The sequence below is a fragment of the Eulemur rufifrons genome, chromosome 16 (assembly GCF_041146395.1).
Source record: "Eulemur rufifrons isolate Redbay chromosome 16, OSU_ERuf_1, whole genome shotgun sequence".
NCBI classification, from domain to species: domain Eukaryota; kingdom Metazoa; phylum Chordata; class Mammalia; order Primates; family Lemuridae; genus Eulemur; species Eulemur rufifrons.
In genome coordinates, this window is record NC_090998.1 from 30,094,506 (window position 1) to 30,121,998 (window position 27,493).

At 39.0% G+C, this 27,493-nt stretch overlaps 1 protein-coding gene across 3 annotated transcripts in view; it reads right to left on the reverse strand.

Moving 5' to 3' along the window:
• CPNE8 (copine 8) overlaps positions 1-24,215 on the reverse strand; it is a 228,374-nt gene extending 204,159 nt beyond the window's left edge. For all 3 annotated transcript variants that reach the window (XM_069489292.1, XM_069489289.1, XM_069489290.1), the window contains exon 1: positions 23,996-24,215. In XM_069489292.1, coding sequence (XP_069345393.1) covers positions 23,996-24,132 — 137 coding nt within the window. In that variant the 5' untranslated portion in view covers positions 24,133-24,215. The remainder of the gene's footprint in view (positions 1-23,995) is intronic.
• Between the last annotated feature and the right edge of the window lie 3,278 nt (positions 24,216-27,493).

Here is a 27,493-nt window from a genome sequence, read left to right on the forward strand (position 1 = left end):
GAGATTATCCTGGATCACATGGTGGGTCATAAATGCAATCACATGTATCCTTATAAGAGGAAGGCAGAGGGCGATTAGACGCTAACGGAGGAGACAAGATGGCACTGTGAACAGAGCACAGGCAGATTTGCAGATTCTGGCCTCAATGGTAAGAGTGATGCCACCACAAGCAAGGCATGCCAGCAGCTGCCAGAAGCTGGAAAAGACTAGGAATGGATTCTCCGCTACAGCCTCCAAGAGGGAGAGCAGCCCTGCCAACACCTGGATTTCTGCCCAGCAGTACTGATTTAGGGCTTCTGGCCCCTAGCACTATGAGAAAATAGATTTCTGTTCTCTTAAGCCAACAAGTGTATAGCAATTCATTACAACAGCCGCAGGAAACTAATACAGGAACACTGTCCAATCTCCTTCCAAATAAGACTCTCTGGGGCCACCCTCTGCTTCTCTCCCACAACCCTAAAGCTTCTACCACCTTGGCTTCTGCTTCCAAATCCCAACTACTTTCTTGACTTTAGATCTCGTAATAGGTCTTCCTGCCTCCCATCTCCCAGTTCATTCACCAAGATGCCTCCAGGAGAAGGCTCTCCATTGTTAACACTTGGGCAAATCACGCCCTGGAATAAAGAAATACAGAAATTCCAAACTTCTTAAAGCACTAAACACCTGCCACGTTCTGACCCCTGGCTATGTCTCCAGTTGAACCTCTATCCCTATTATTTCTTAAAGACTTTGCTCCAGAGATTTCAGATTCTTTGCAATCCTTCAGACTAATCCTGCTTCACACTTCGCTATACTCATATTTTACTCATAGCATTCTCTTTCCAGAAATATGCTCAACAACCCCTTTCCAGCTAGGAAATGTGAATTCTCTTGTAGCATCTTCCCATTGCTGTGCCCTAGGCATGTAGAACTGATTCTTTTCTCACGTATGTCCCATCACACTCAACTTGAAACTATATCACATATTCCATGCCTAGTATTTGTTTACTGAGCCAAGTGCCACCAGGTGCTGTACTGAGTACTTTAAATCAATCATTTCATTTAACCCTGACCATAATCCTACCCAGTAGCAATTATTAGCAGAATCCATTTTCCAGATGAGATAATAAAATTAAGAAAGGTTAAATACAGTGTCCAAAGTCACAGAAATGGTAAGCACTTAAGGAGCATTTTTATTTTCAATGTCTATATTGGCTAAATTGACTATATGTCTATATTATTGATAACAAAATTAAATGAGCAGCAAATAATGTTATCATTTAACATCATTTTGGAGACTATTGGGAATAAGATAAAACGGTATTGAAAAGAGAAAAATTAAATTATCTTTACTTACAGAAGCTTTAATTTTGTACAAAGAGAAGAGAATTAACTAACAAAATTAATGAGAAAATTCAGTAAAGTGATTGGAAGCATGATGAATATATAATAGTCAATAATTTTCTTGGGTATGAACTGTTAATAATTGTTCTATCCAATTATACGTTTTGGTAGTTGCCTTCAATTGTGGAAGTATGTGAGGGCTATGCAGCTCTCACTATAACCTCACACGCACCAATGTTATATGTTACCATGAAAGTAAGTCTCAGACCAAATTTTGCCAAAGTGACAAACACTCATTAGCAAGTAAGACATAAAACACGCACACCGTATGCTCCGTAAGTTTAATCAACTTCCAGCTCTCTGTTCTTTCAGGCACTCCAAATAGCACCTTAAGGCGATATTCTGGTGACAAGATTTACCTGACTTCTGGTCAGATCAGTGTAGACAATTCTCTACACAATCCGTACCCATGACCTAAGAGGTCTCTCAGCCTAAGGCACCACTCTAAATGGCATAACTCACAGGACGCACTAGGCATGTATGTCCTGTTCACTTGGGCAATATTTCTAGCCAATCCACAAAACTTTTTTTACAAAAGCTTTATTCAGTTATAATTCACATATAAAATTCACCCTTTTAAAGTGTACAATCAGTGGTTTATATTATATTCACAGGATTGTGCAACCATCACGACTATCTAATTTCAGAACATTTTCCTCTCTTCCCCACCAAAACCACCCTGAGTCCCTTAATAGTAACCCCATATTACATTCCCCCCAGCCCCTGGTAACCACTAATCTTTCTGTCTCCATGTATTTGCCTATTCTGGACATTTCATATAAATGGAATCTTATAATATGTGCTTCTTTAAGTTAACATGATATTTTTAACATTCACCCATGTTGTAGCATGTATCAGTATTTTATTCCTTTTTATTTTCAAATAACATTCTATTTTATGGATATATCATCTTTTGTTCATCAATTCATAGATATTTGGTTTTTTTCCCATTTTTTTGGCTACTATGAGTAATACTGCCATAAACATCGTGTACAAGTTTTTGTATGGACATACAGTTTCATTTCTCTTGGGTATTTACCTAAGGGTAGAATTTCTGGGTCCTATGGTAACTCTATTTTTAACATTTGGAGGAACTGCCAAACTATTTTCCAAAATGGCTGCACTATTTTACACTCCTACCAGTAATTTATGAGGGTTCTGATTTTGCCATATCCTCTCCAACACTTGTTGTCAGTCTTTTTTTAAATAAACATCTAGGGGTATGAAGTGGTCAATCCACATATCTAATCAACATATGTTTTACCAGTTTAAAAAAAAAAAAGTCATTTCTAACATCCACAGTAATTACAAAACCCTCTGGTGTTAATATAAGATAAAGATAGTATAATAGTTTGGAGTAGCCACTTCCAGAGTGTGAGCTACTGATAACTCAAATGCTAACTCACCACATCCAAAATATGTAGACCTGATTGGGTTACTTGAGATTTAACTCTACAAACTAACACACACATCTGTATGACACTCTATGCTGAAATATTTTAAAGTAAATTACAGAAAATATATCATGAACAAGGATCAATTGAAAAAGACTACAAGAAACGTAGGACACTTTTAAAATTTTAACAGGAACGATACTTTTTAAGTTTTACAGAAAGCTTAGAGAAAACATTAATTTATATAACACTGAATGCATTTTAAAATTCTATACAGAAAATGACACAATAATTAAAGTTAAAATACATTTGTCCCACATATCATAGAAAAAATGTTAAGGCTATAAATATACAAAGTATTCTCTAAATTGATGAGAAAAATGTAAACACCCCCAGAAGAAAAATGAGGTAAAGGAGTGAATAGCATTTTATAAGAGAAGAAACACAGTTGGTCACTGAAAATATCAAATGAAGTTCACCCTCAATAATGAGTGATGACATGCAAATGAAATAAACAATAAGAGAGTGTTTTACTGTGAGATAGACAAATATTAGCTGCACAAATTGGGCTCATTTAGTTGTAAGTGACAGAAAAAAGGAAATTTATGGTGAAAATACAGAGATGTTTCATGGAGCCTAGACTCAGGCATGCAGCTGACCATAAGAGGAGAACTAAAACAAGGACAGAAACGTTAAAACTCTGTTTTTCTACGTGCATCTACTGTCCACTTCTTTCTTTTTTAAACTGCTTCCCCTACATCTCTGGTCTATATGGTGGGAAACGTAGGTGTCTAGAGTTCTTAAGCTTTACATTTTATAATTCTATCACCCCCTTCGTTACAATTACCAAATATCCTGGGTTTACCCTCCCTTGGTAGAGTGCCCACCTCTGAACCAGTCAACTGTGGTTGACTGTGCAAATCCCTCAATTGAGTGAAGTAATACACTGTGATCAAGGGAATAGGTCACATTCATTCAAAAATACTTATTTTTTTCTTTCAACACTGACTTGTTAGACATCTATTATGAGCCAGGCACTGTTCTAGGTACTACATATAGAGCAGGGTATGAGTGATATCAACGAATTTACTTTATAGAAGAAAGGAGAGATAAATTCATAGAAGATAGCCAATTACATTTCTGTCAGCGTTAAGAATAACGGAGACATTGAAGTCGAATGATGTGAAGGAGTGCTCGAGAGGCTCACTTCAGGGACGTGAGAAGGTGATATTTGAACCAAGAATTGAGAATTAAGTAAAAGAAGGCAGGCATGGGATAATCTGGTCATAGCGTTTCAGGAAGACAGTGTAACAAGTGCAAAGGCCCTGAGATAGGAGAAGAAAGTCAGAGAGGCATAAGAATTAAGGTGAAGAAGTAGAGACCTCACTGTTACAGGGCCACGCAAGATATGGTCACACATGCATTCACAGTGAAATCTTGTGAATGTCATGTGGAATGTCCTGAAAAAGGAGGCTTATGCAATTTTTTTTTCTTTTTCTTTTTTTCCTTTTTTTTTTCAGAGACAGGGTCTAGCTCCATCGCCTGGGCTAGAGTGTGGTAGCATCACCATAGCTCACTGCAGTCTCAAACTCCTGGCCTCAAGCAATCCTCCCACCTCAACCTCCCAAAGTGCCAGGATTACAGGCATGAGCCACTGCTCCCAGCCAAGGCCTGTGCAATCTGGGGGAAAAAAAAAAAAAAAGTCTATTATCCACTTTACCAATACTGGAGAGTCTGGAGTCTGTGAGAAAACTGACATTCTCGTGAAATCAGGTAGGAAATCTATTTTCGTACATTTTTCCAGAGTTTTAAAAATGTTTATCAAAACGAAAAATGTGCATTCTTTTTGACATGCCAATCTATTTTCTGGAACATATAGTCTAGGATTTCAAGCATAGGAGTAAAAAAGATGTCTACACAATGATATTTTTCTCATTTATATAATTTTATATTATATATAATATGTATTATAATTATATGATTATAACCCTGTTGCTTATAATTAAGAAACCTTGGGAAAAATGAAATAGTCATCAAGGGAAGACTGATTAAAAAGATTATATTCCAATCAAATTAATGTCGTGAACCATTTAAGCGATAATTTAGCATTGAAGAGAAAGCAGAATACAGTCATTACAATTATAGACTTGGGAGCCACCAGTTCTACCACTTACTAGCTGTGTAACCTAAAAGTCTCCATGACTCAGTTTTCTTATCTGTAAAAAAAGGAGATGATAATCTTATCTACCTCAGAGAGTTGTTTAAAGAGTAAATGAGTTTGTAAATAGCACTTAGAACAACACTCAGCATACAGTAAACACTAGAAAAAATATCTAGGGGAAAAGGCAAACAGAAGAATGTAGAGTCATTGTGTAAAGCCCTAAACCAAGTGAAGTAATTATTGTGATCAAGGAGAAAGTTCTTGTTCATTGAAAAATATTCATTCATTCTTTCTTTCAACACATATTTATTGGACATCTATTATGTGCCAGGCATTGTTCTAGGCACTAAATACAGAGCACTGTGTAAGAACAGAAAAGCCCAGACCTCAATGAGTTTACTTTATCGAAGAAAGGAGAGATACAATGTGAGCCTTAGGCTAAGTGGGTAATGCTGCTCCTCCTACTTCCTATTTGCCTCCATGAAATCGTAGGGGCCAAAGAGCCTCCTGGGAAAATATGATGTATTTTGCAGGTGCACTGTTGGCCCCAGCTGGGGTCTGATGGAAGGAAAATACAATAGGAGCCCCTGAGAAGAACCTGTTTCCAAAAGAGGGTGGAGCTCACATTGGAAAACCAGATTCAAACACAAGGCCCCGGCCCAGACAATCTGGAACCTGGAACTGTGTGGGGTGTCAAAAAGCTGTGAATACATGGATTTAAAGAACTGGCAATGTGTCCAGAGAGTTTTTACTAAGGAGGACTCTTGACTAGAAATGACCCTGGAGGGACCATGTAGAACCACGAAGGTCTGGTAAATCAAGAAAGACAAGCACCAGGAGGCAATGAGCTGTGTTACAGAGACAGCAGGGACAGCAGGCAGCAAGACCTCATGCCAGGCCTGCAGCAATAGGTCATTACTGCAGCTTCCCAGTGGCATTGTCAACAATGACACTTTAAGAACAGCGGTGAGGGCTCCATGGAGGCAGATAGAAAGGAAAAGGGGTTTACTGAGCTCACAATTGAGGTCATTCACTTGGAGAGGTGCTCTCCAGTCAGGGGACACAAGGCCTGCAAACAGGAAGTCAGGTTCAGGTATTAATATCTGGAGTGGAAATCCAAGGAAAAAACTGGACTTCCATCTTATCTAAATCATTGTACCATGAATATGAATGAAAATATGCTTTATATATATCTAAAAAATGCAGAGAGATATCTACTTGGCATGACCTATCACTGGGTTAGGGAGCTGGGATGATTTGTACTTTCTCTTCTGTTCTTTTCAACACGGTTTGCTTTGTTTTTCTGTATATTTTTACAACCACCATGTAGCACTTTTCTAAAAATTACAGATTTTTTTCTTTAGAGAGCCTTCACTACCTTCATGATGTGATCCACTGTTTTCCAACTATTTCAGCTGAATGCCAGTATAAAAATAAGAGTCCCTTGCAAAGGAACAGGAATTTTAAAAACACTTTATTGATCTTATCTCATACAATCCTCATACAACTGTATCAGAAGGAATTTCTCCCCATTTATAAACAGAAGCACAAAGAGATATACTAACTTATCTGAACTCTCATAGCTGGTAATGTATGGAGCTGCAGTTTAAATCCAGATATTCCTAGCTCTAAACTTTTACTCTGCCCCTAATACATTATCCCATTTCCCTAGTTATGTTGTAACACTTGAGATTACACATCATTTTTCTAAATCCTTCTTCCTGCCCATTCTAAAAGCAGTAACCACATTTCATTTCAACTCGCTTGCTAACAGCTAAATGGGCAATGAGCTTTCACATATTTTATACAGTTAGCTGGATCCGTACTCTTTTAGGGTTTACTGCTTTTCCCAGAGTGAATGCGATGGATCACAGGTCCAAGAAGCAAGAACTGATGGTTGTGATGGGTCCGCAAATCACCATGAAGTAGAAAGCTGGATGTTAATCCCCCTCCACCCAACATCAGCTCAGATGTCACTGCCTTCCAAGCACCACTCCCAAAATACTGCATAAAGGCAGGATGAAGGAGACATGGCTACACAACTGCCTATTCCTGTTGCATTCATTATTTTTTATATATATGACTTTTTATGATTTGACCATATGACTAGGTTTCCTTACTTTTTTATTTCTTTGTCTATTACCTGGTAATTAATATGTTGCTTCTACAAAGGGGGAAAAGTCATTCATCCTCAGGCTCAACATTTCAACATTTCAACATTTCAAAAGAAAGTCTTTACCTGTGCAGGGTTGTCTTGAGTCAGCTGTCTTTAAGATTTGCAAATCAAAACACAGGCAATGCCAATGAGAACGATAATCCGTCTATCAAAGGTAAGTCTAGATTTGGCAGGGTTTTTTTTCTTCCTCCAGATTTTAAGCAATATATTCTGTAATTTCTTTGGATCATTGAACAATTCAAATGTACCTAAGAGCAATCTGGGCTTTGCAGACTCAACAACAGAATTTAAACAAAAGCAGGAACTAATCTGGAATGGGAATTTGTAGTTAAGCATAAATGGCCAGCTGAGATAGGGACAATGAAAATAATTTTCTAATATTTATCTGTCATCCCCATCACAGGTGATTAAACAAGAAATGTGCCCCTGACTCAAAGGCTCTCATCTAGGTCTAAAAACAAAACAAAACAAAAACAAACAAACAAAACAACAAGAAAAAAATCCTCAGTAGCAACTATGAACCTTTGATACATACAAATCATAAAAAATAACAATGCAATAGGCATAGGCAGTTGCTTGGCCATGTCTCCTTCATCCTGCCATTATACAATTGGTTTTTATAACTCAGCTGATACTATACCCTTTCTTGCCTTTATGTCTTCCAGTCATGGTTCATGATTCATGGTTTATATTTTCATCTCAGACGTTCCACTTTCCTTTCTTCAGCTATATATTTAACGTATAATTATTAAGCACTTTCTATATGCAAGACACTGGACTAGAAACTAAGTGGAATACAAAGGTGAATGAGACAGTCACTTTCCTGTGAGCACGTAGATTTTAATAGCTGTCTGACATTCATTCAAATGTTTATTCAATAAGCACTAACTTACTAAGTGCCAGAAAAAGTATTTGGTGTTACAGACTGTGATATGAGCACATGGGCTCCATCCAGGCCCTAGATAATTTATATTCCATTAAGGGGCAGATTGGTAAACAAATATGTGCAGTGAACTGTGGAATATGTATAATGAATTTATTACAGATTAGAGAAAGGGAGGAGTAGTTAATTCTATCTGAAGGATCAGGAAAAGTCTTCATAGTAAGAGTGTTGCTTGGACTCAGTAGAGTCCATCGGGTGAGATACCAACATGAAGCAGAACTATTCCCACCACAGAGAACCCAGGTGTGCCCATCATGGTTTTCTCAGGAAATGCAAATGATCTGAAATGGCTGAGAGTTTATGAGAGAGCTTAGAGGGAACAGTGGAGCAGGAGAGGGTGGTGGGACACAAAGAGAAAGAGATGAGGCTGAAAAATTAGGTCAGGGTTTGGAGGATCCTGATGGACTTATTAGATAGGCAATTAAGGGTTTTAAAAAAGAAAGTAGAGTATGGTGGTACTTGTCCTTTTGGAGTGGGCCTCTACCAACCCAATGTACAGGGTTCATGGAGAGGAGGAAGGGGGTTGGCCAGAGTAAGATGTGAGGTTGGAAGAGTCAAGGAACTTGATCTCTGCAAAGGTCAGACTGGTCCGAACCTAGTCAGCAGAACCGTCAGCCGTGTTAAAGAGATGATATGGAAGCAGAAGAAACAGGAGGTCAGGGCTTGAGGCTCAAATGGCAGAAATTTTACTGGGGTATTGAGGGCACAGAGAAAATGGTAGGGAGGACTTAGTCCTTTATAGCGAAGCAAACTGGAATTTTCAGGAGTGCCTATAGGATAGAAAATCTGAGGCAATTCTAATGACACCCCTTGTTGAGAATAGCTGGTTTAGATCATGCTCCCTGAATGCAAATGATACAACCACACAATAATTGCATTTTTTAAATCACAGCATTTTATATATGTGCTGGGAATTGTTCATCAGTCATTATCATCATCATCATCATCGCCTTGTATTGAAGTACTTTACCCATTTATTGCCCTCATTGAAACAAAGTGGCTTTATAATTTTCGTTTTTTCTAATTTCCTAGTTATTGCCATTAATGAGGTTCGTGTCTCCAGAAAAACCTGATGTAATCAGTCATGACAACATTTTAGGCTAAATATAATCAATTGAGCACTTAGATACTTCAGCTGTGTTAGAAGCACTTAGGAAATTACTTAGACAATCCAAGAAAACTTGATAGCCACACAAGTGTAAGAAATGACATGATTTATGGATAGTGACTCAAGTAAACTTGCTCATTTTTTACTTATGCACTTGAAAACAAGTTCTGTGCTTTCCTTTTTTGTAGAAGGCATTGTTGCCTCTTCTATATTCTCATTATTGACACTTTTTTTTATAGTTGGATTTTGGCTTTTCTAAAATTTTGTTTTGTACTTTGTGGCCCAAAATTAAAATTGGTGGAACAAATACACAGGGTCTGGAAAAAAGGGCATTAGCACATAAGTAGCTCACTGCTTCCTCAAGAAGCCAGACCACCAAACAGCTCTCCTTACCCTAGATGATAACCAAGTGAAACCATTATGTGTCACTGAATTTTATCAGTTCACCAAGTAATTTATTAGAAATATTTTTCCCCAAGACAAGACCCTTTTTAGATAAAAGATTTGTTCATTTATTTTCCTATTTAGACATGTAACATAGGATATCATACACGCAAATTCTATTGCTTCTCTTTTTTGTATTATATTCACCCCAGATTAAATAAGAAAATCATCTGTTAGTATTTAGAAGGCACTGTTTCCACTTCTTTTTTTTTTTTTTTTTTTTTTTGAGACAGAGTCTCACTCTGTTGCCTGGGCTAGAGTGCTGGGGCATCAGCCTAGCTCACAGCAACCTCAAACTCCTGGGCTCAAGTAATCCTCCTGCCTCAGCCTCCCAAGTAGCTGGACTACAGGCATGCGCCACCATGCCCAGATAATTTTTTCTATATATTTTTAGTTGTCCAACTAATTTCTTTCTATTTTTAGTAGAGACAGGGTCTCTCCCTTGCTCAGGCTGGTCTCGAACTCCTGAGCTCAAACGATCCACCCGCCTCAGCCTCCCAGAGTGCTAGGATTACAGGCATGAGCCACCAAGCCCGGCCCTGTGTCCACTTCTAAAACTAGTTTTGCTCTGCTTGTAGACAACATAAGTTAACTCAAAATTGTTTGTTTCTCAATTCTTCACAAATAAACTTTGTAGAACACTATATAAACTACGGTTAAATACTTATATTTTTATTAAATTGTAATGGTAAAATCATAATATTCTTACTATATATATAAACTATCTATTTTTAAAAGTCTAAACATACTCAAATTCAGAGGTGTACAAGTTTATTCTTCCAATCTGTCTACTAAGAGGCAAACATTTATTGAAAATATTTTATGTGCAAAGCACAAAGTTACATTTTGTAATAATCAATGGTAAAACAAATAGGCACTTTTAAACTTGGCTGGGGAGACAGACATGTAAAAACCTAAATAACCTTAAATCAGAATAAAATAAAAGAACTGTAAAAGAAATATGGTGTGGAAACTCAAAGGAAGGAACAACAATTAACCTAACGAATCTGGTGAAACATCATGGGTTGCAGGAATCTCATGAAACATCACGGGTTGTCATAAGTCGGGTAAACCTTGACAACCAACCAAGGACAGACATAGAAATGGGGTGAAACCTTTTCAAGCTGTAGGAAAGTACCACCAATGGTGGGAAGTGGGAATATACATAAGAAGTTTGTGGATTAGCAAGTACTCCACTTTGGCTAGAGTGTCCCTGTCTGAGATGAGACTGGAAAGGGGTGTCTGGGCAGGATGAGGACATACGATGAACACCATGCCAGGTTTATTTTGTAAACATTGAAGCATCGGAAGTTTCTGCAAAAGGAAAAATCACCCAATTCAACCTTTGTTTAGGAAGCTAACTACAAAACATGTGAAAAATGGACCAAAGAAGTTAATTTTAGAGTCACAGAGAATAATTCAGGGAACATTTCAATAGTCTGGGGGAAAATGACAACTTTCTGAACCGAAGTGGTGGCAACAGAAATGGAAAGGAGGTGACGGACACTTTAGAGAATGGAATAAACAAGGCTCAGGGACTAGGAAGGTGATTTAAAAAGAAAGTGCTAAAACCATTCATAAGGTTTATGATATATAGTAAGTCAGGGGTTACAGTGATAGAGAAGGAACAGCAAATGTGCCACATAGTGTTGGTTTACTTTATTCCAAATGTCAGCTCTTCTCCACAAAGCCCATGTGTCCCCCAAATCCTTCCAGCCAGTACTTCAGGCAGCCTACACTGAGTAACAAGTGATCAGGATTAACACACAAGATTGAATCCATTTGACATCTCTACTCTAAACTCTGATTTGTCACAGAGACATAAATAATAATTAAAAACTAACATTATAAAAGTAAATTATGTGAAAGGCACAGATATCTATTAATATCAAACACTGTTCATTTCCATGAACAAAGCTTGCTGCAGATTCCTGTTGAGAGGAAAAACTAGAACAGCAACAGCAGAATTTCACATCCCTTTGGGAGAATATTAAGTAAAATGAGGACTTCGAAATAGCAAGTGCTTCGCATTAGAAATAATCTGCCATAATATTCTTTAAAAAAATATTCAGACACTAGAATTAGGGCCTAAGTTTGCAGAGTCTCGAAATTGTCACACTAAGGCTTAAGAGTCTGTCTAGAAAATCATGTGTAATATGGCAAGAAGGTTATATTGTGTTGGAGGAATTAAGGTTTCCTAAATATACAATAATACTATACTTTTCCCTATTACTTTTTCTTCATTCACTTCCTTTTATTAAAAAAGAAAATTCAAAGGTAAAATAATTTTCAATGGTCCGAAAGCTATTCATTAAATAGTACTATGTATCATTTTACTCCATATGCGTATTATTTTAAAAGGTATCTGATTAAAATTTGTAAATCAGTATCATTTTAAATATACTAAAATGTATTCATCAATAGAGGAACTGTCTATTTAAAATATGTCCTAAGATAAATGATGTCACTTAATTAAACTAAAAAGTTTCTGCACAGCAAAGGAAATAATCAACAGAGTAAACAGACAGCCTGGAGAAAATATTCACAAACTATACATCTGACAAAGGGCTAGTATCCAGAAGCTACAAAGAAAAAAAACAAATCATCAAGAACAAACAACTCTATCAAAAAGTGGGCAAAAGATATGAACAGACTCTTCTCAAAAGAAGAAAGGCAAATGGCCAAGAAATATATGGAAAATGCTCAACATCACTAATTATCAGGAAAATGCAAATTAAAACAACGATGACATACCACCTTACTCCTGTCAGAATGGCTGTTATTAGAAAATCAAGAAATAATAGATACTTGCACAGTTGCAATGAACAGGGAACATTTATACACTTTGGTGGGAATGTAAACCAGTACAAGAGCTATGGAAAGCAGTATGGAGATTCCTTGAAGAACTAAAAGTAGACACTTACCATTCAATCCAGCAATCCCACTACTGGGTATCTACCCAACGGAAAAGAAGTCATTTTATAAAAAAGACACCTGTACCTGAATGTTTATCACTGTACAATAGCAATGTTATGGAATAAAACTAAATGCCCATCAATTCATGAGTGGATTAAGAAAATGTACACCGTGGAGTACTACTCAGCCATAAAAAGGAATGAAATAATTCTTTTGCAGCAATTTGGATGGAACTGGAGACCATTATCCTAAGTGAAGTATTTCAGGAATAGAAAAATATGTTCTCATTTTTAAGTGGGAGCTAAATGAAAGATATAGGTGGTCATAAAGAGCAGTAATGGACACTGCAAACTAAGAAGCGGGGAGGAGGAGAAGAAGGTAAAGGCTAAAAATGTACCTGTCCAGGACAATGTACACTATTCTGGTAACAGGTACACTAAGAGCCCTGACTCCAGCATAATACAATTTATCCACATAACAAAAAACCACTTGCACATTCTAAATTTTTTGAAGTAAAAAAATTAAATTAAAAAAATAAAAATAAAGTATTCTAAGATAAATGTTTTGAAAGGTAAAACATCCCTTTTTGTCTGTTTTATTACATACATGAGTTAAACCTGGTTTAGCTAGTTTGCAAATGGGCAATGATAATCACAAGACTTCCTTAAATTGGAGCATGCCTACATTTCTTTTCAACATACCGCTTCTCCTATCATAGAATTATAAAGCTCCAAGTAACATCACAGCTCATCTAGACCAGGGACCCAAACTTCCTATAGGAACTAAGATCCAGAGAAATGGCATGATTATCAAAGGCCACAGCGCTAGTGTCAGAAACAGAATGAAAGCTCAGGGATCTTACACCACACTTTGCTGGAGTATTCCATAAGGAAGCAAGATGCCATATAAATGGCATTCCAATGACAATGTGATTTAAGTGGAACAAACTGAAATCATTATAAGAAAAATCTTGAGTTAAAAATCAATCATCCTTTAAGTAGTAGATTTCAAACTTGTCTCAAAAAATTATTTTTAAATTCACTAATTTAAGTTACCAATTAAGAGAAGAGTTCACTAATAACTATATATTGATTATGCCTCCTTTTCCCAATGCCTACAAAGAGGCTTTGGATGAAACCACTGACATAAAAATCAATTGTAATAAACTTTCTAATATCTCTGCTTCCACAATTAGTTTGAAAGTAGGGATATCAAATTAAGTCCGATGATAAGCTATGTCCAAATAGTAGGTAATTTAGATGGATTTAGTAAACAAAGTTATTATTCTGGTGTAGCTCTCAAGTATCTTTTAGTCTGGCTCACTTGCCCTCACTCTAGCTCTCTTTCATATTCTTTGCTTATAGCTGGGAACCATGAAAACCTATTGAAGACATTAAAGAAGAATTATTAAGTTACTTTCAATTACCTAGAAAACCACAAATAATTTGATACTCTTTTTATAGGAGTCCACTTAGATAGATTTGTAAAAATGCTCACGGAGTTATACACATTGAGATGATGTAATAACAGGGGCCTGTAGGCAGTGATAAACAGTAAAACACATCTCAAAATGGTTATAAAACCACTATTATGCCAACTAAGGCTGAGAAATGTGTTGGTTTCAACCCGTTATGGCAATTATAATCATATCTCTGGTTCATTACACTCTCTGACATTTGAGATCATTCTTAATAAAATTAATGTGTCACTTGTTACTTATTTTACATTTATATATAGAGAGAGTGCACGGCTAATTAGCAAGGTAAAAAATACTGACTTTTACGAAGTCATGTCACAATTCATACAGCTCAGAATAATGTGCTAACAGTTTCAATAACTAAGTAATTATTTTATTTACATGGAATTCTGAAGAACAAGTTTGCCGTGAAGGGAAACTCTGCGATTAAGTATTACTGAAAAGCTAGCAAGTTAAATGGTGACTTCCCCATTATTAAGAAAGCAAGGGACGGAAATGGTAGAGCCTGAGGTCATTTCTCAGCTCCACTGGTAAATGCGAATGTCACATCGTCAATTCAATTAATTTTTCTCTACTTTTCATTTGCCCAGTCCATCACCTTTCTCCAGCATTTAGCTTTCATCTCACCCTGCCTGCTCGTTTCTAGTTAAATGGTCCTCTCATTACTTAATTCCCATAGCTTCATTAGGTAACTGAGCATCAGGAAAAAGATAAGAATCAATACTTGAAAATTAAACATCCAATCATTAAAGTTTCTGCCTCCACTCTGAATTGCTCTCTTCAAAGCTCTCACTAATGGGGACAGAAAAACACAAAAGAATTCTGTAATTCCCATACCCAGAGAAATATTTCCTTTGTGGTACAGTAGTGTTGATATCATTTATTGTAATTGTGTCCCCAAGCTTTGTTAGTTTCTTTTCCCTTACTATCACATCGATTTTGACATAAAAGAGCCCACCCTTCAAGCCTAGCTTAAAGAATTTATGGAAGAGTGACAGACTATAGCTAGTGGTTATAAACACATGCTAAGAATTAGACACATACGGATTAGAAACTCAACTTTGCCATTTACGAGATGCATGACTTAGACCGAATTAAACTCTCTCTGAACCTCAATTTCACCTGTAAAATGGAACGTAACATCTCCTGTCTTATAGAATTGGTGTAAGGATTGAATGAATTAGCCCATGTTAAGTGTTTTACACATTGTGTGACACAGAATTAGATTTTGACATTAATTTAAATAAAATATATTGCAAATGTCCAAAGCTTTCATGTTCCATGGCTTCATTAAAACAGCTTATATTTGAAATCCTTTACTGTCTAATAAATATAACTATTTCCCAGGAACTATCAATGTATTTTGTTTCTTCAGAGTTTCAGGAAATCAATTCATGAGTCTCTCAGAATGTTTGGAGCATTATTCTTCATAGAATAAACCTGACAAAATACTTCACAATTTGAAAAAGAATGTCTAGTAGCTGATGTTCCTGGCTGGAGAGGCATTAACACTGATGGACGTCGTAAATTTGCATAAGGTATTGTGTGTCGGGCAGTGAACATCAGCTACTGGGCCAAGGTACCCTCTAAATGCACCTTATTTTATTATCGGCAATAAATGCTTGTCCTCCTTCAGCCTATGTTGTCATCTACTGCAACACCTGTTTTATCACATGTCCAACATGAAAGACGTATCATAAATGTCAGCCCCTTCATTTTATTGGTCAGATACAATAAAGGTGCTAGAATGTTCTTTCGTTCCAAAACTTTATTATAGTAGACTACTTCCTCCCTGTCAAATCCCACTAGATCCACACATCCAATTGTGTGTCTTGGCGGGGGTGGGCCTATGAGGGGGGATCTGTAGAAAATGAGTGCATTTCCAAACCCACACTATTCTGACCACTGTTTTATTCTACACCCACTTCACATTGAATTATTTAGCCTGGGAAGACAGGCAGTTTTGTAACTGTCACCTTGTTTCTATGTTCCTATGGCTCCCCAGATTGACAGTAAATTTTTCCAAAGCACCGGTACCCTCTTCTATGTTGCTTGTATGCCATGCAGTAAAACAGTCCTCAGAAACTGGGATAAGATTGGCAGCTATGAAGCGCTTTTCCTGTGACAGGCATTGTGCTGGGCACTGTACAGACTTTATTTCTCTTAATTTGTCCAACAACACTAAATATTTGGTTTTTAAATCATTTCTATGTTACTGATTAGAAAATAAGATTCCAAAAGTTGAAACAAGTTACTCAAAATAACATTCCAAAAAAGTATAAAAATGGGATTTAAAGATATCTGACTCCTAATTCCATTTTCTTGTTGCTGTACTCTGCTGCCTCAAATGCTCGTTAATCCCTAAATGCAACTTTCTGATGGGAATAACAGTATTTAGAAAGGGGCAGCCTGTAGTTTAGCCTTGAATCTGCTTAAATGGGAATAGGCGTAGGGGGAAATAACCAAAACAAGCCATTGAAATCCCCTTGAGAAGATAGCTTATTAATAACTTCAGCTCTAGAAAACCATCCCCAGGAAAAAAATCAGAGATGATGTTAAATGTGAATAAGAAAATTCAATTTTAGCATTGTTTTGAATAGCAACTTTCTGAAGTAAATTTTGGAAAATATAAGGTAAGTTAAATAAATATGTATACCCATATAATAGAATACTACACAGACATGGAAGATTATGTTTTAAAAGACTAATGATAGCAACATATTCATGATATAATATTAATAGAAAAGTACAGAAGATATATTGCATAGAATATCAAATTATATTCTATGCACAATATTAATATAACATTACATATTATATATGTGTATATACATAGAGACTACAAATGCGATATAAATGAGAGAGAAATGAACTCATTTGCTCATAATTTAACAGAATAGTGATTTTTATTTTTGTATTATATCCTTTTATATTATAATTGCTGAGTCCTTAACTAATGTGATAAGCAGTATTTTAACTCATTTACATGCATTAACTTATTTAACCTTCAAAACAAATATAAGTAATGGAGGCTCTTATTATCCCCACTTTACAGATGAGGCAATTGAGGAACAGAGAGATTAAGTAACTTTCCAAGGTTTCAGAGACATTAAGTGGAAGAGCTAATCTAACCCCACACCCATGTTCTTCAAGGTTTAGCCAAACTGGCTCTGATAAGCAAGTGAAAAAACAGGCTAAGAACTGAATGAAATCCCTTTGAGAGGAATTGTGTTTCTTCTTTGCCTTGAATAAACTCAAGTGGAGATGCAGACTTCTGTCTATGACATCACAAAGTGACACACCTAAAGGAGCACAGTTGTCACCACCCTCTCTGTGGGGCCTGGCCTTGTAAATGGCTTCTAGACTAGCATTCTCCACATTCCAAGCCTATGTTAGAATCCTTCAGGCCCCAAAGGCTAAAAAATGCAAGGCAGACCAAAATATTGATGAAGCAACCACTCTAAGGCATCTCTCTGAAAAGTTATACCTGGGCAACTCTCACATTTAAAACTTCAAAATCACAGTTCGGAAATGCTCCTAGGACAAATTTTCCTAAAACTCTGGGTCTAAGACAAACCTAAATATGGCCCAAAAAAGCACTATGGAGTGACTATAGTCTTGAACCACAGGATCGCAAGAACTGCAGAAGAATAGGATGTTATGGTGCACAACTTCACATCGGATTACCTGTCATGTGCCTCATTAACAGTGGAACAGGCATTCTAATATCCCTATCTTACAGTAACATTATAATTTATCAGTTCAAAACATCACTTCAAAGGTAAAGTGTGCCTAAGAGATGAACCAATGTGGACTAAGGTAGAGCCCCCAACTGTGTTTGAATATTTTGATTCTCTTTCATCACAGATAATTAGAACATCATAGGCATCTGCTTCAAAACCAGCCAATTCCAGTTGTACCTGTTAGATTCTCTCTCTTGGAATCTGAATTTGCTTTCACGGGTGGTCAGTTAATCACTAAGTGTATTTGGAACTGTAACATGTAAACTTGCAAAGGATATGCCATCAGTGGATAGAGAAATAGGTAAAAGAAAACAACTTCAAAGTAAGAGAAGAATAAAGACAGCATGGAGAGGACCACATGATAAGAAGAGAGAGAAATTAAAAAAGGATATAAGATTTCAACCACAATGCACTTGCTGCCACAGCCTTTCATGGATTATAAAATCACACAACCCCACTTAGACCAGTAGAAAGGCAAAACCAGAGACAGTGCTGAACTTGACACTACCACTGCCAATAGCAGCAACCTAACAACACTGTTACGGACTGCATGTTTGTATCTCTCCAAAATTCATATGCCGAAATCCTAACCCCCAATGCAATGGTATTAGGAGCTGCAGCCTCTGGGAGTTGATTAGGTCATGAAGATGAAGTCCCTATGAATGGGATTAATGCCCTTATCAAAGGACCCCAAGAGAGCTCTCTCACCTCTTTCTGCCATGTGAGAGTACAGCAAGAAGTCAGCATCCTATAACCTAGAAGAAGGCCCTCACCAGAATTCTACTATACTGGCACGTTGATCTTGGACTTCCAGCCTCCAGAACTGTGAGGAATAAGTTTCTGTTGTTAATAGGCCACCCAGTCTATGGTACTTTGTTACAGCAGCCAGAATTGACCAAGACAAACAATAATTATTTCCCTTTGTATGATGCTTTACCTTTTACAAGAAGCCCATAAACAGTGATGAGCAAGTATATATTTAAAAACATACTCTCAAGAAAAAAGCAGAATGTGTGTGTATATTTTACTGATATGTTGGACAGGAGCTTAGCGCACAATCTTAAATAATAAGATACATAGTACTTTTTATTGTAAATTCCAGAGAGCCAACTGATTCCCACAGCATACTTTCTTAAGTGTAGATAACAAAACAATAAATCAAGCCTTGATTTGCAGTGTTCGCCAATTTCCATGGTGTAAATATTCCCACTATGGCTGATTTCAATCTGCCAATGTAACGTATATGGATTGGGAAGAGAAGAACAGTAACACACCATTGCATAATATTTTCGCCACATAGATAAAAAAGACAGAGGATAGATGATGGCAAAGACCATAGCTAATAGAAAATATAGTAAAATAATTAAGAACTGATACCTTTGAGTATTTCTTAACGTTGTTTTTAATATAACTTAAAGTTTGTCTAATTTAATTTTTAATAATCACTTTATTTAACAAATGGCTTATAAATTCCTGTCTCAAGCCCATTTAAGCCAATTCCAGCATACCATCAAAAAGTATCCTCCTAATATCTTAGTGGCCACATATTCCTAACACAGATCAAAGGACTACAGTCACAGAGCCACTTACTTATCAAACCAGTAGATTAAAAATATTAGTGTCTATAACCAGCACATGGTAAACTATTAAAAGTCCAGATTCCTGGGTCTCATTCCCAGAGATTTTGATTCAATAAATCTGCTATAGCAATGGTCCCCAACCTTTTTGGCACCAGGGACCAGTTTCATGGAAGATAATTTTTCCACGGACTGGGGGGTAGGGCATGGAGCTCAGGCAATGGTACGTGGCCAGGTTCCTAACAGAAGGCTAACTGGTACTGGGCCATGGCCTGGGGGTTGAGGACCGCAGGGCCTATAGGACCTAGGAGTGATATTTTAACAGGAAAACCATCGTCCCCACATCAGATGATTCGGTTAGAGAATTACAAGTAACAAACATTTATTAACTATCAAGCTCAGAAGCTCAGAATACAGTACATGGACATGAAACAGACAAAATTTGCCCTCAAGGGGAACACAGAGACCAAGAATTGTAATACACCTTTGATACTGGCACATACCAGCTACTTCGGGAATACAGAAAAACCCAGCTTGAAGGAAGGGTCATGAGAGCAGATGATGTGTGACCTGAGTTTTAAAGAAGGAGCACAACCTAATCCAGATGAGAAGAGCAAGGGACGAAGGAATGTTCAGGGCAGAGAGTAGCGTGTGCATAGCCACAGAGGCATAAAGAGTTTGGTCCAGTAGGATAAGCACACATGCTTTGGGACTGTGCCTCTTGTGCATGTGTTGTAGCCATATTCATTTGGCATGAGTTTGGCATACAGTAAGCACCAGTTTGTTGGACTATATCCAGTCACAGAGCTCACGCGAGGAGTAATGGATATGAGGCAAGAGAGTTACACCAGGTTAGGAAGGGCTTGCTAGAATGCTTCGCTCAAAGTAGGCACTCAATCAATTTCTACTTCATATTCTTCCTTTCACATTAGTGTTTAAAACCACTATTATCACCACTACAGGATTATTGCTGTGAAAGGATATGCACTTGATAGCTAATATACCAAGCCTAGAAATACACAATGCTCTCACTGCTTTTATAATTGATAAACCGATTTCTCAATCAGACAAAAATGACAACAATCACCAAAATAGCACAATAAACCAAGGCCCCAGGGAAAACAGGTCATTACTGCGTATTATTTTTCCCATCGACTTCACCTCATACTATATTAATCTGTTTTCAAAATACAATGGAAATGTTATGTGCATTTATCTTTCTAAGGTTGTATCATTTCAGCCATAGACATGGTAAGTTAATTAGGTAAACTTAAAAATCTACAGATTTGTATAATGAAGGAAAATGAATGCAAGAGCTAGATAATGGGCAAAAGAGTAAGGAAATGAAATAGTCGGAGCTTGCCTCGAAATAAATACAGCTATAAAAGTATACTTGTCACCACCCCAACACACCAAGTGCATAGCTACTACAAAATTTCCATGTGTACTGCCCCTTCCCTAATCCAAATGGCACCCATGCATCTTGTCTCTGCTACAGTCCCATTTCCTCTTTGTAAAATATTCCAAGCAGTCTGCTGCTCCACAATGATCCCTTTCCTCCTTCTGCATGAGCCTCATCTTTGAATTTAGTCCTACGTTACCATGTCTTATGTAATGTTTATCTCCCAACCAGATTTTACATGTTCAGAGAAGAGACGTTCTCTTGCCTTCCTCATGGAGCATAGCATAATCCTAGACACGTAAAACACACTCAGACACTTGGTGAGTGAGTAGACGAAATGATTTCCATGAATTACATTTAGCTTCAAGCTGTAATTGTTGATCCTTCTTACCTTCCCCAAAAGGAAGATGAAACTCTGGGGTGGAGGATGGGAGGTTGCTTGACAGACACAATGTGCATTGCTTCAGTGATAGATGCACTGAAGACCCTGACTTTACCACAATGCAATCCGTGTAACAAAATTGCACTTGTACTCCATGAATACATATAAATTAAAAATAAATGGGAAAAAAAGAAAACTTTGTCATAAAGCTTTTGATGATAGGGGACAGTGAAAGGAGGTTATACAAAAAAAAAAAAAAAAAAAAAAAAAAGATCTTATTCTGAGATGTTTTTGAAGTGCCAGCAAACCATCAGAGGTCTCTGATACAGTAAGGCAAGGGAATTCCTTGCTGTGCTCACCCATAGAAAGACTGGGAGGCCTACAATCGTGCTTTGTTGCTAAGTGAAATCCCTACAAACATCCTAGAAAATGTGTTCTCTATGCACATCAAAGAAGAAATAGAAAGAGGGAACAGGTATCCCAATGCTGGTTGTATCCCTGTTTTCTTTAACCAATTTATTAAAGTTCAAAAGAGAGGGACTATTTACAGAATTCCATAACTAAATCATATTTGATACATTTATTCAACAAATGCTATTTACAGTATTATAATATAGCTAACATTTTTGAAAATATTCTTTTGTTTCATGCAATGTGTGAGCACTTTCCACATTTTTTAAACCCTGATAACACTCTATGTAACTTAAATGCCATGATTAGCCTCATTTTTTGGAGATCAGGAAGCTTAGATCAACTAAGTAAGAACTTACTGCAAGGTAACAAGAATAAATCACAAAGCCACAATTTGTACTCAGGTCTCTGATGCCAAAGCCCAAACTACACTACCTCCTGTGGTTATGAGACCCAATTCTCAACAATATACAAATAAAATTAACCCACCTTTTTAGGAACTACTGACCTTATTGCAAAGGCAGTAACTTGGGAATTTAATTATGTTTCTGTTTGCCCAAAAGATGCCTTTTACATCAAACATACCAAGAAGTAAATGGTAAGTTGGGTCAGGAGAAACTCAATTAAACAAGAGACTAAGCACCAGTCGCTCCGGTAAAGATGCTTAACACTATTTGAGTTTTCTTTCAGGATTATTTTCTTATTTAAAATCTTAAAACTTATACACAAGATGCCAAAGCAATGGTACAAAAAAAGGCTGAGGCAAGGAGATCTCCAGGGTCTGAGGTAGCACACTGAAACAAACTGGCTTAAGCCCATTGCCTTCAGCATCCCCACAGCAAACAAGCATCCAAAAAAAAAAAGGTGGTTAAATGTGGACTCTACTGGCAGAATGACCAGCTAAGGCATAATTTCCCCATCACTCCAAAGAAATTATAGAACATTTAGATTTGATTTACAATATTCTGTTATATTCATTCCAAGTATCGTCCACATGCCGTTCAGACTTTGCAGGATGTGGAACAGAGAATAAGAACTCTAGAAAATGCTGTGATTGTAGGAATTTTGGCTATGTATTATCTATGTATACCAATAACTTCCCTCTAGCATTCAAGCCAGCTTCAGAGGAAAGAAAAGTAAATTGTCTAAAAGGAGTTTTCTATATAGCTTCACTTGTTCGATTTGCAGAAATCTCAGGCAGCACTTAAGTGAGCGGCAGTGAGCGCAGTAAGGCAACAGTTTAGTGCTAGCTGTCATTATCAGCGTTATAATTCCCACAGTCTGAGATCAGCCTTAAGAGGAAGCAAGCAATCAGGTGATAGTCTCAGGGGTAGCTAAAGGCTATCCCATATTCCCATGTCCCCAAATACCTCCACTGGGGTTGCTGGTGCTTGAATTTCCAAAAAAAAAAAAAAAAAAAAAAAAATCCATTCCTCTGGCTTTAGGCTTAGTTTGTGAAAATATAAAATCAAAGTTGGTGAAATTTTTAACTTCAGGGTTTGTGTACATCGAAGATTACCCAAGTTTATTAGATTTCTTCAAGGCAAGTTTTGCTAAGGAAAGGAAAGGGAGGGTTTGAGGGCATAAAAACAATCTTGGGACGAAAACGGATAAATGAGCGAGATTTCCACTGAGACAGACCAGAGTGTACAAACAAGGGAGTGGGCTCCAAAATCAACATCATTCGCCCATTGGCTGCCAGTACCAATTTAGCATAGTCCACCCACCTCCTTCTCAAAATTATCTAGGGTACAGCAGTTATGCTGCTTTATTTACAGGGAAATTGACCCAAAGAACGTGAGGAAAAGGAGTTTGAAATTTACAGCCCTTGGACGGGTTAAGAGTCTGTTGTAAGCACTCATTTGCGTCTGACCGCAAAAAAAAGTCGTGACTTCCCAGATCTTAGGTAAGGCATGGATTCGCCTGCAAGGAGAGCAGGAGCTCAAGTGTCTACCTATCAGGCACGAGGCAAAAGCCCGGAAGGGTGGGGGGGAGCCGGCTGGAGGGCTCCAGGAAGTAGGTGGGGAGGAAGCTGCGGAGGCTGAAGCCAACCGTGGCAATAGCCGCTTTGCACACGCCTAGCAGAGGGAGTCCCAGGCCGCTGCGCACAGCGGTCACGAGCGCTTTTGGCACTGCTGTCCCCTTCGATTCCCGTCATCACCCACCCATGCAGCTCAGATTTGGGAAGTAAAAAGGGCTTGCAAAGTGGGCGGTGGCCGAGGTTCCCGCAGCTGAGTCACAGCGCAGCCAACTTTTACAGCATTTCCCAGAAAGAAAATAAAAAGTCTCGCTCCTAATTCCCGCTGCCCCCTCTGTGTCACTCGATCGGGGGGTAACTCCAGCCCCACGACTGGGTTGTTTCCCACACAGCGCGCAACTTCCCGTCGGCGCAAAGCCGCGTGGTACCCGGAGCGCTATCCCAGTGCTACCAACCCCGCAGAAGAGAGGACTGAGGGAGGGGAAGGGCTGCGTCCTCACCTGCAGGACACGGACACCTCCACCCGCGTGGCCGGGATGGCCGCACTCAGCTGGTTCAAGTCCCCGATGCCCGCAGTGCTGGTGTAGCGGCTGTCCATCTTGGGTGGGGGCGCCTTGCACTTGTCCGGCGCCCACATCCAGAGCTCGGGCAGACTGAGGGCTCGGAGCCTAGCTCCCGTCACACTGGGATGGGGGGTGAGGGTGGAGGCAGGGGAAGGAGGCGGAGGCAGCGCGCGGGAAGGGGGCGGGAGGGAGGAGGCGGACCTCCGCGCAGAGCCGCGAGGGAACCGCCAGCCAGTCCCGGGTGAAGCTGAAGCTGCCGGGCAAGTGGCGCGCGGGGCTCCCGCTGCCCTGCCCCCTCCTTGCAGGCAGCAGCCCCGGCGGAGGACACACTCTGTGATCCCCTCTTGGCTCTGGGCGTCAGGCTCTGCCAACCCACCGGGCAGCCTGGTGAGGCGGGTGACACCAGACGTAGACCCCTACCGTCTAGGTGGGCAAGCCCGCGTCCGCTAGGCGTGCGATTTAGGTTTTGTCTCCGCCTCTACACGCCCACACCCGCCTCCTGGGCCGCGACTCCTTCCTCCTGTCAATCAGGTGTGGACGGGAAAGTCACGCCGTTTCCTCTCCTGGGTTGGAAGCTGGAAGTGTGGGCGCCTCTGCCACTTCCTAACTGTCCCATTGTAAGTCCACCCCTCCCCACCACGCACTGGGTCCTCGCCTCACCCTGGGAGCCCACGGGGGTCCCTCCCACTGTGTCCTCAGGCAAATGAGTTGGGCCCCCGCTCCTGTACCGTCCACCCTCCGCCACTTAAAAGTTGGAGACGAAAGGATATAGTGACGATCTCCAACCTTTGCTATGCGGTGGCAGAGTGGCAGATCAATATATGGGACAATCGGGGGCGGAAGTGGACTGTAAGGTGGATGAAAAAAATACAATTTGGGATTTCAAAGGGCGCAATCTGAATTCCGTCTCCCCTCGGTTCTTTGGAGCTTGGGGGTCTAGCGGAGAAAACGCTCCTACAGTCAAGGCTCTTCTGCGTCCCTCGTTTCCAAATGCATGGAAGTTCTGACCTGAAAACGGGAGATCGCAACCATATAACGCAGCTCCCTTACCCTGACCACCACCCTCCAGACCTGAAGCCGGACGGATAAAAGCAGAGAGGAGTCGGAGTGAGCGCCTCGTTTGGGGAGCTGCATTCCAGGGCAGCAGGACGGGTGCCAAGATGCAGAAGCGGCAAAAGCATCCGGAGTTAGCCGCGGCGCCTCTCCTTTGCCGCGACCTTATTACCCGCACCTTGCCTCCAGCCTCACCCGTGCGCCTGCGGGTCCCGGGGCGCTCCCCGCCAGGGGGCGACGGTGAGCAAGACGCGGCGCAGCTGGAAGGAGGAGGGTAGAGAGGGGGCGGGTGTCCGCCGGATTTGATGCGCCAGGCGCGGAGTTTCCAGCTGGCTGGGCTAACTCAGGAAGGGGCAGTTTTTGTGGTTGAGGGCCAGACTTACCTTGTAACCTTTTAAACCACCTGGGGCCACCTGCCTAGACAATCTGTGGAGTGGCGGGTGAGAATGCGTAGGGGCAGGCTCGCCGCTTCCCCCCGTCGAGTGTACTTCCCCTGTTTCACTCCTGTTTCCTTTCCTGATCTCCCCACACACCTCTTGTCACCCCTTCAATAAAGAAATTCTCTTTTCCTAGTACAAATTAAACTGTAGTTTATTGCTATCTGGAAATGTCCTAAAACTCCAAGCATTTCTATTATGCTGCCCAAAATTAATTTGAGAAAGTTATAGATGTCTTTTTTTAAGCTAACTAGAATTTTATTTTATAGAAGACTACTGAAGGGAGAAAAGTTGAGAACTTTAAAGTAGTAGTCCTTAACGCATGGGGCCATTACTTCTTAATTTTTTCCAGTTTACTGAAGTGTAATTGATATATAAGAAACTACAGAAATTTAAAGTGTATTATTTGATAAATTTTGACACACGTCTACCCCTGTGACGCCATCACCACAAAGTAAAGAACCATTACATCACCCAAAAGTTTTCTCGTGTCCTTTTTGTAATCAGTGCATCCTTTTGCCACCATTAATAAAAACAACCCTTTAGGCAAAGACTGATCTTCATAGCACTATAGATTAGTTTGCAATTTTTTAAATTATATATGTGGAACCATACAGCATGTGCTATTTTGGGTCTGGCTGCTTCCACTCAGCCAAGTTCTTCTGACATTCATCCATGTTGTTGAGTGCATTAATAGTTCACTCCCTTTTTTTTTTTTTAACTGAATAGTATTCCATTGTATAGATGTGCTACAAATTGCTTACCCATTCACCAGTTGGTGGCCACTTTAGTTGTTTCCAGATTTAGGCTTATTCCAATAAAACTGCTATGAACATTTATGTACAAGTCTTTATGTGGACATATGCTTTCATTACTTTGGGGTAAATAGCTGGGAGTGGAATAGCTGGATCATTTGGAATGTGTATGTTCAACTTTTTAAGAAACTACTAAACTGTTTTCCAAAATAGTTTTACTATTTTGCATTCTTACAACAGTATATGAGAGATCTGGTTGCTCCACATCTTTGTCAACACTTATTATTGTTAGTCTTTTAAATTTTAGCCAGTATAACAGGTATAGAGTAATATTACTTTGTGATTTAACGAATAATGATGCTGAGCATATTTTCTTGTGCCTATTTGCTATCTGTGTACTCATATCTTCTTTGATGAAGTGTCCATTCATATCATTTGCTACTTTTTATTGGGCTGTTAGTTTTCTTGTTTCCAAGTTTTGAGGGTTCTTTATATATTCTATATCTAAGACGTTTATCACATATTATTTACAAAATATTTTCTATCACTCCGTGGCTTTGTGTTTTCATTCTCTTAACTATCTATCAATGAGCAGAAGTTTCTAATTTTGAGGAATCTATTTCTTCCCCTCTATCTTAATATTGGTATCAAAACTAAGAAATATTTGCCTAATCTGAGATCACAAAAATTATCTTCTGTGTTTTCTTCTGGAAATTTTATAGCTTCAGGTTTTACATTTAGGTCTATGATTTATTTTGGTTTTTTTCAAAGTACTCATTTTTGCACATCACCATCAAATTTTTCCAGCACTGCTTGTTGAAAAGACCAACACTTCTTCAGTGAAATGTCTTTTCAACCTTTGTCAAAAGTCAATACACTGGCCGGGAGCAGTGGCTCACGCCTGTAATCCTAGCACTCTGGGAGGCTGAGGCGGGAGGATTGTTTGAGGTCAGGAGTTTGAGACCAGCCTGAGCAAGAGTGAGACCCCGTCTCTACTAAAAAGAGAAAGAAATTAGCTGGACAACTAAAAAGAACATGTAGAAAAAAATTAGCCAGGCATGATGGTATATGCCTGTAGTTACAGCTACTCAGGAGGCTGAGGCAGAAGGATTGCTTGAGCCCAGGAGTTTGAGGTTTCTGTGAGCTAGGCTAACACCACGGCACTCTAGCCCAGGCAACAGAGTGAGACT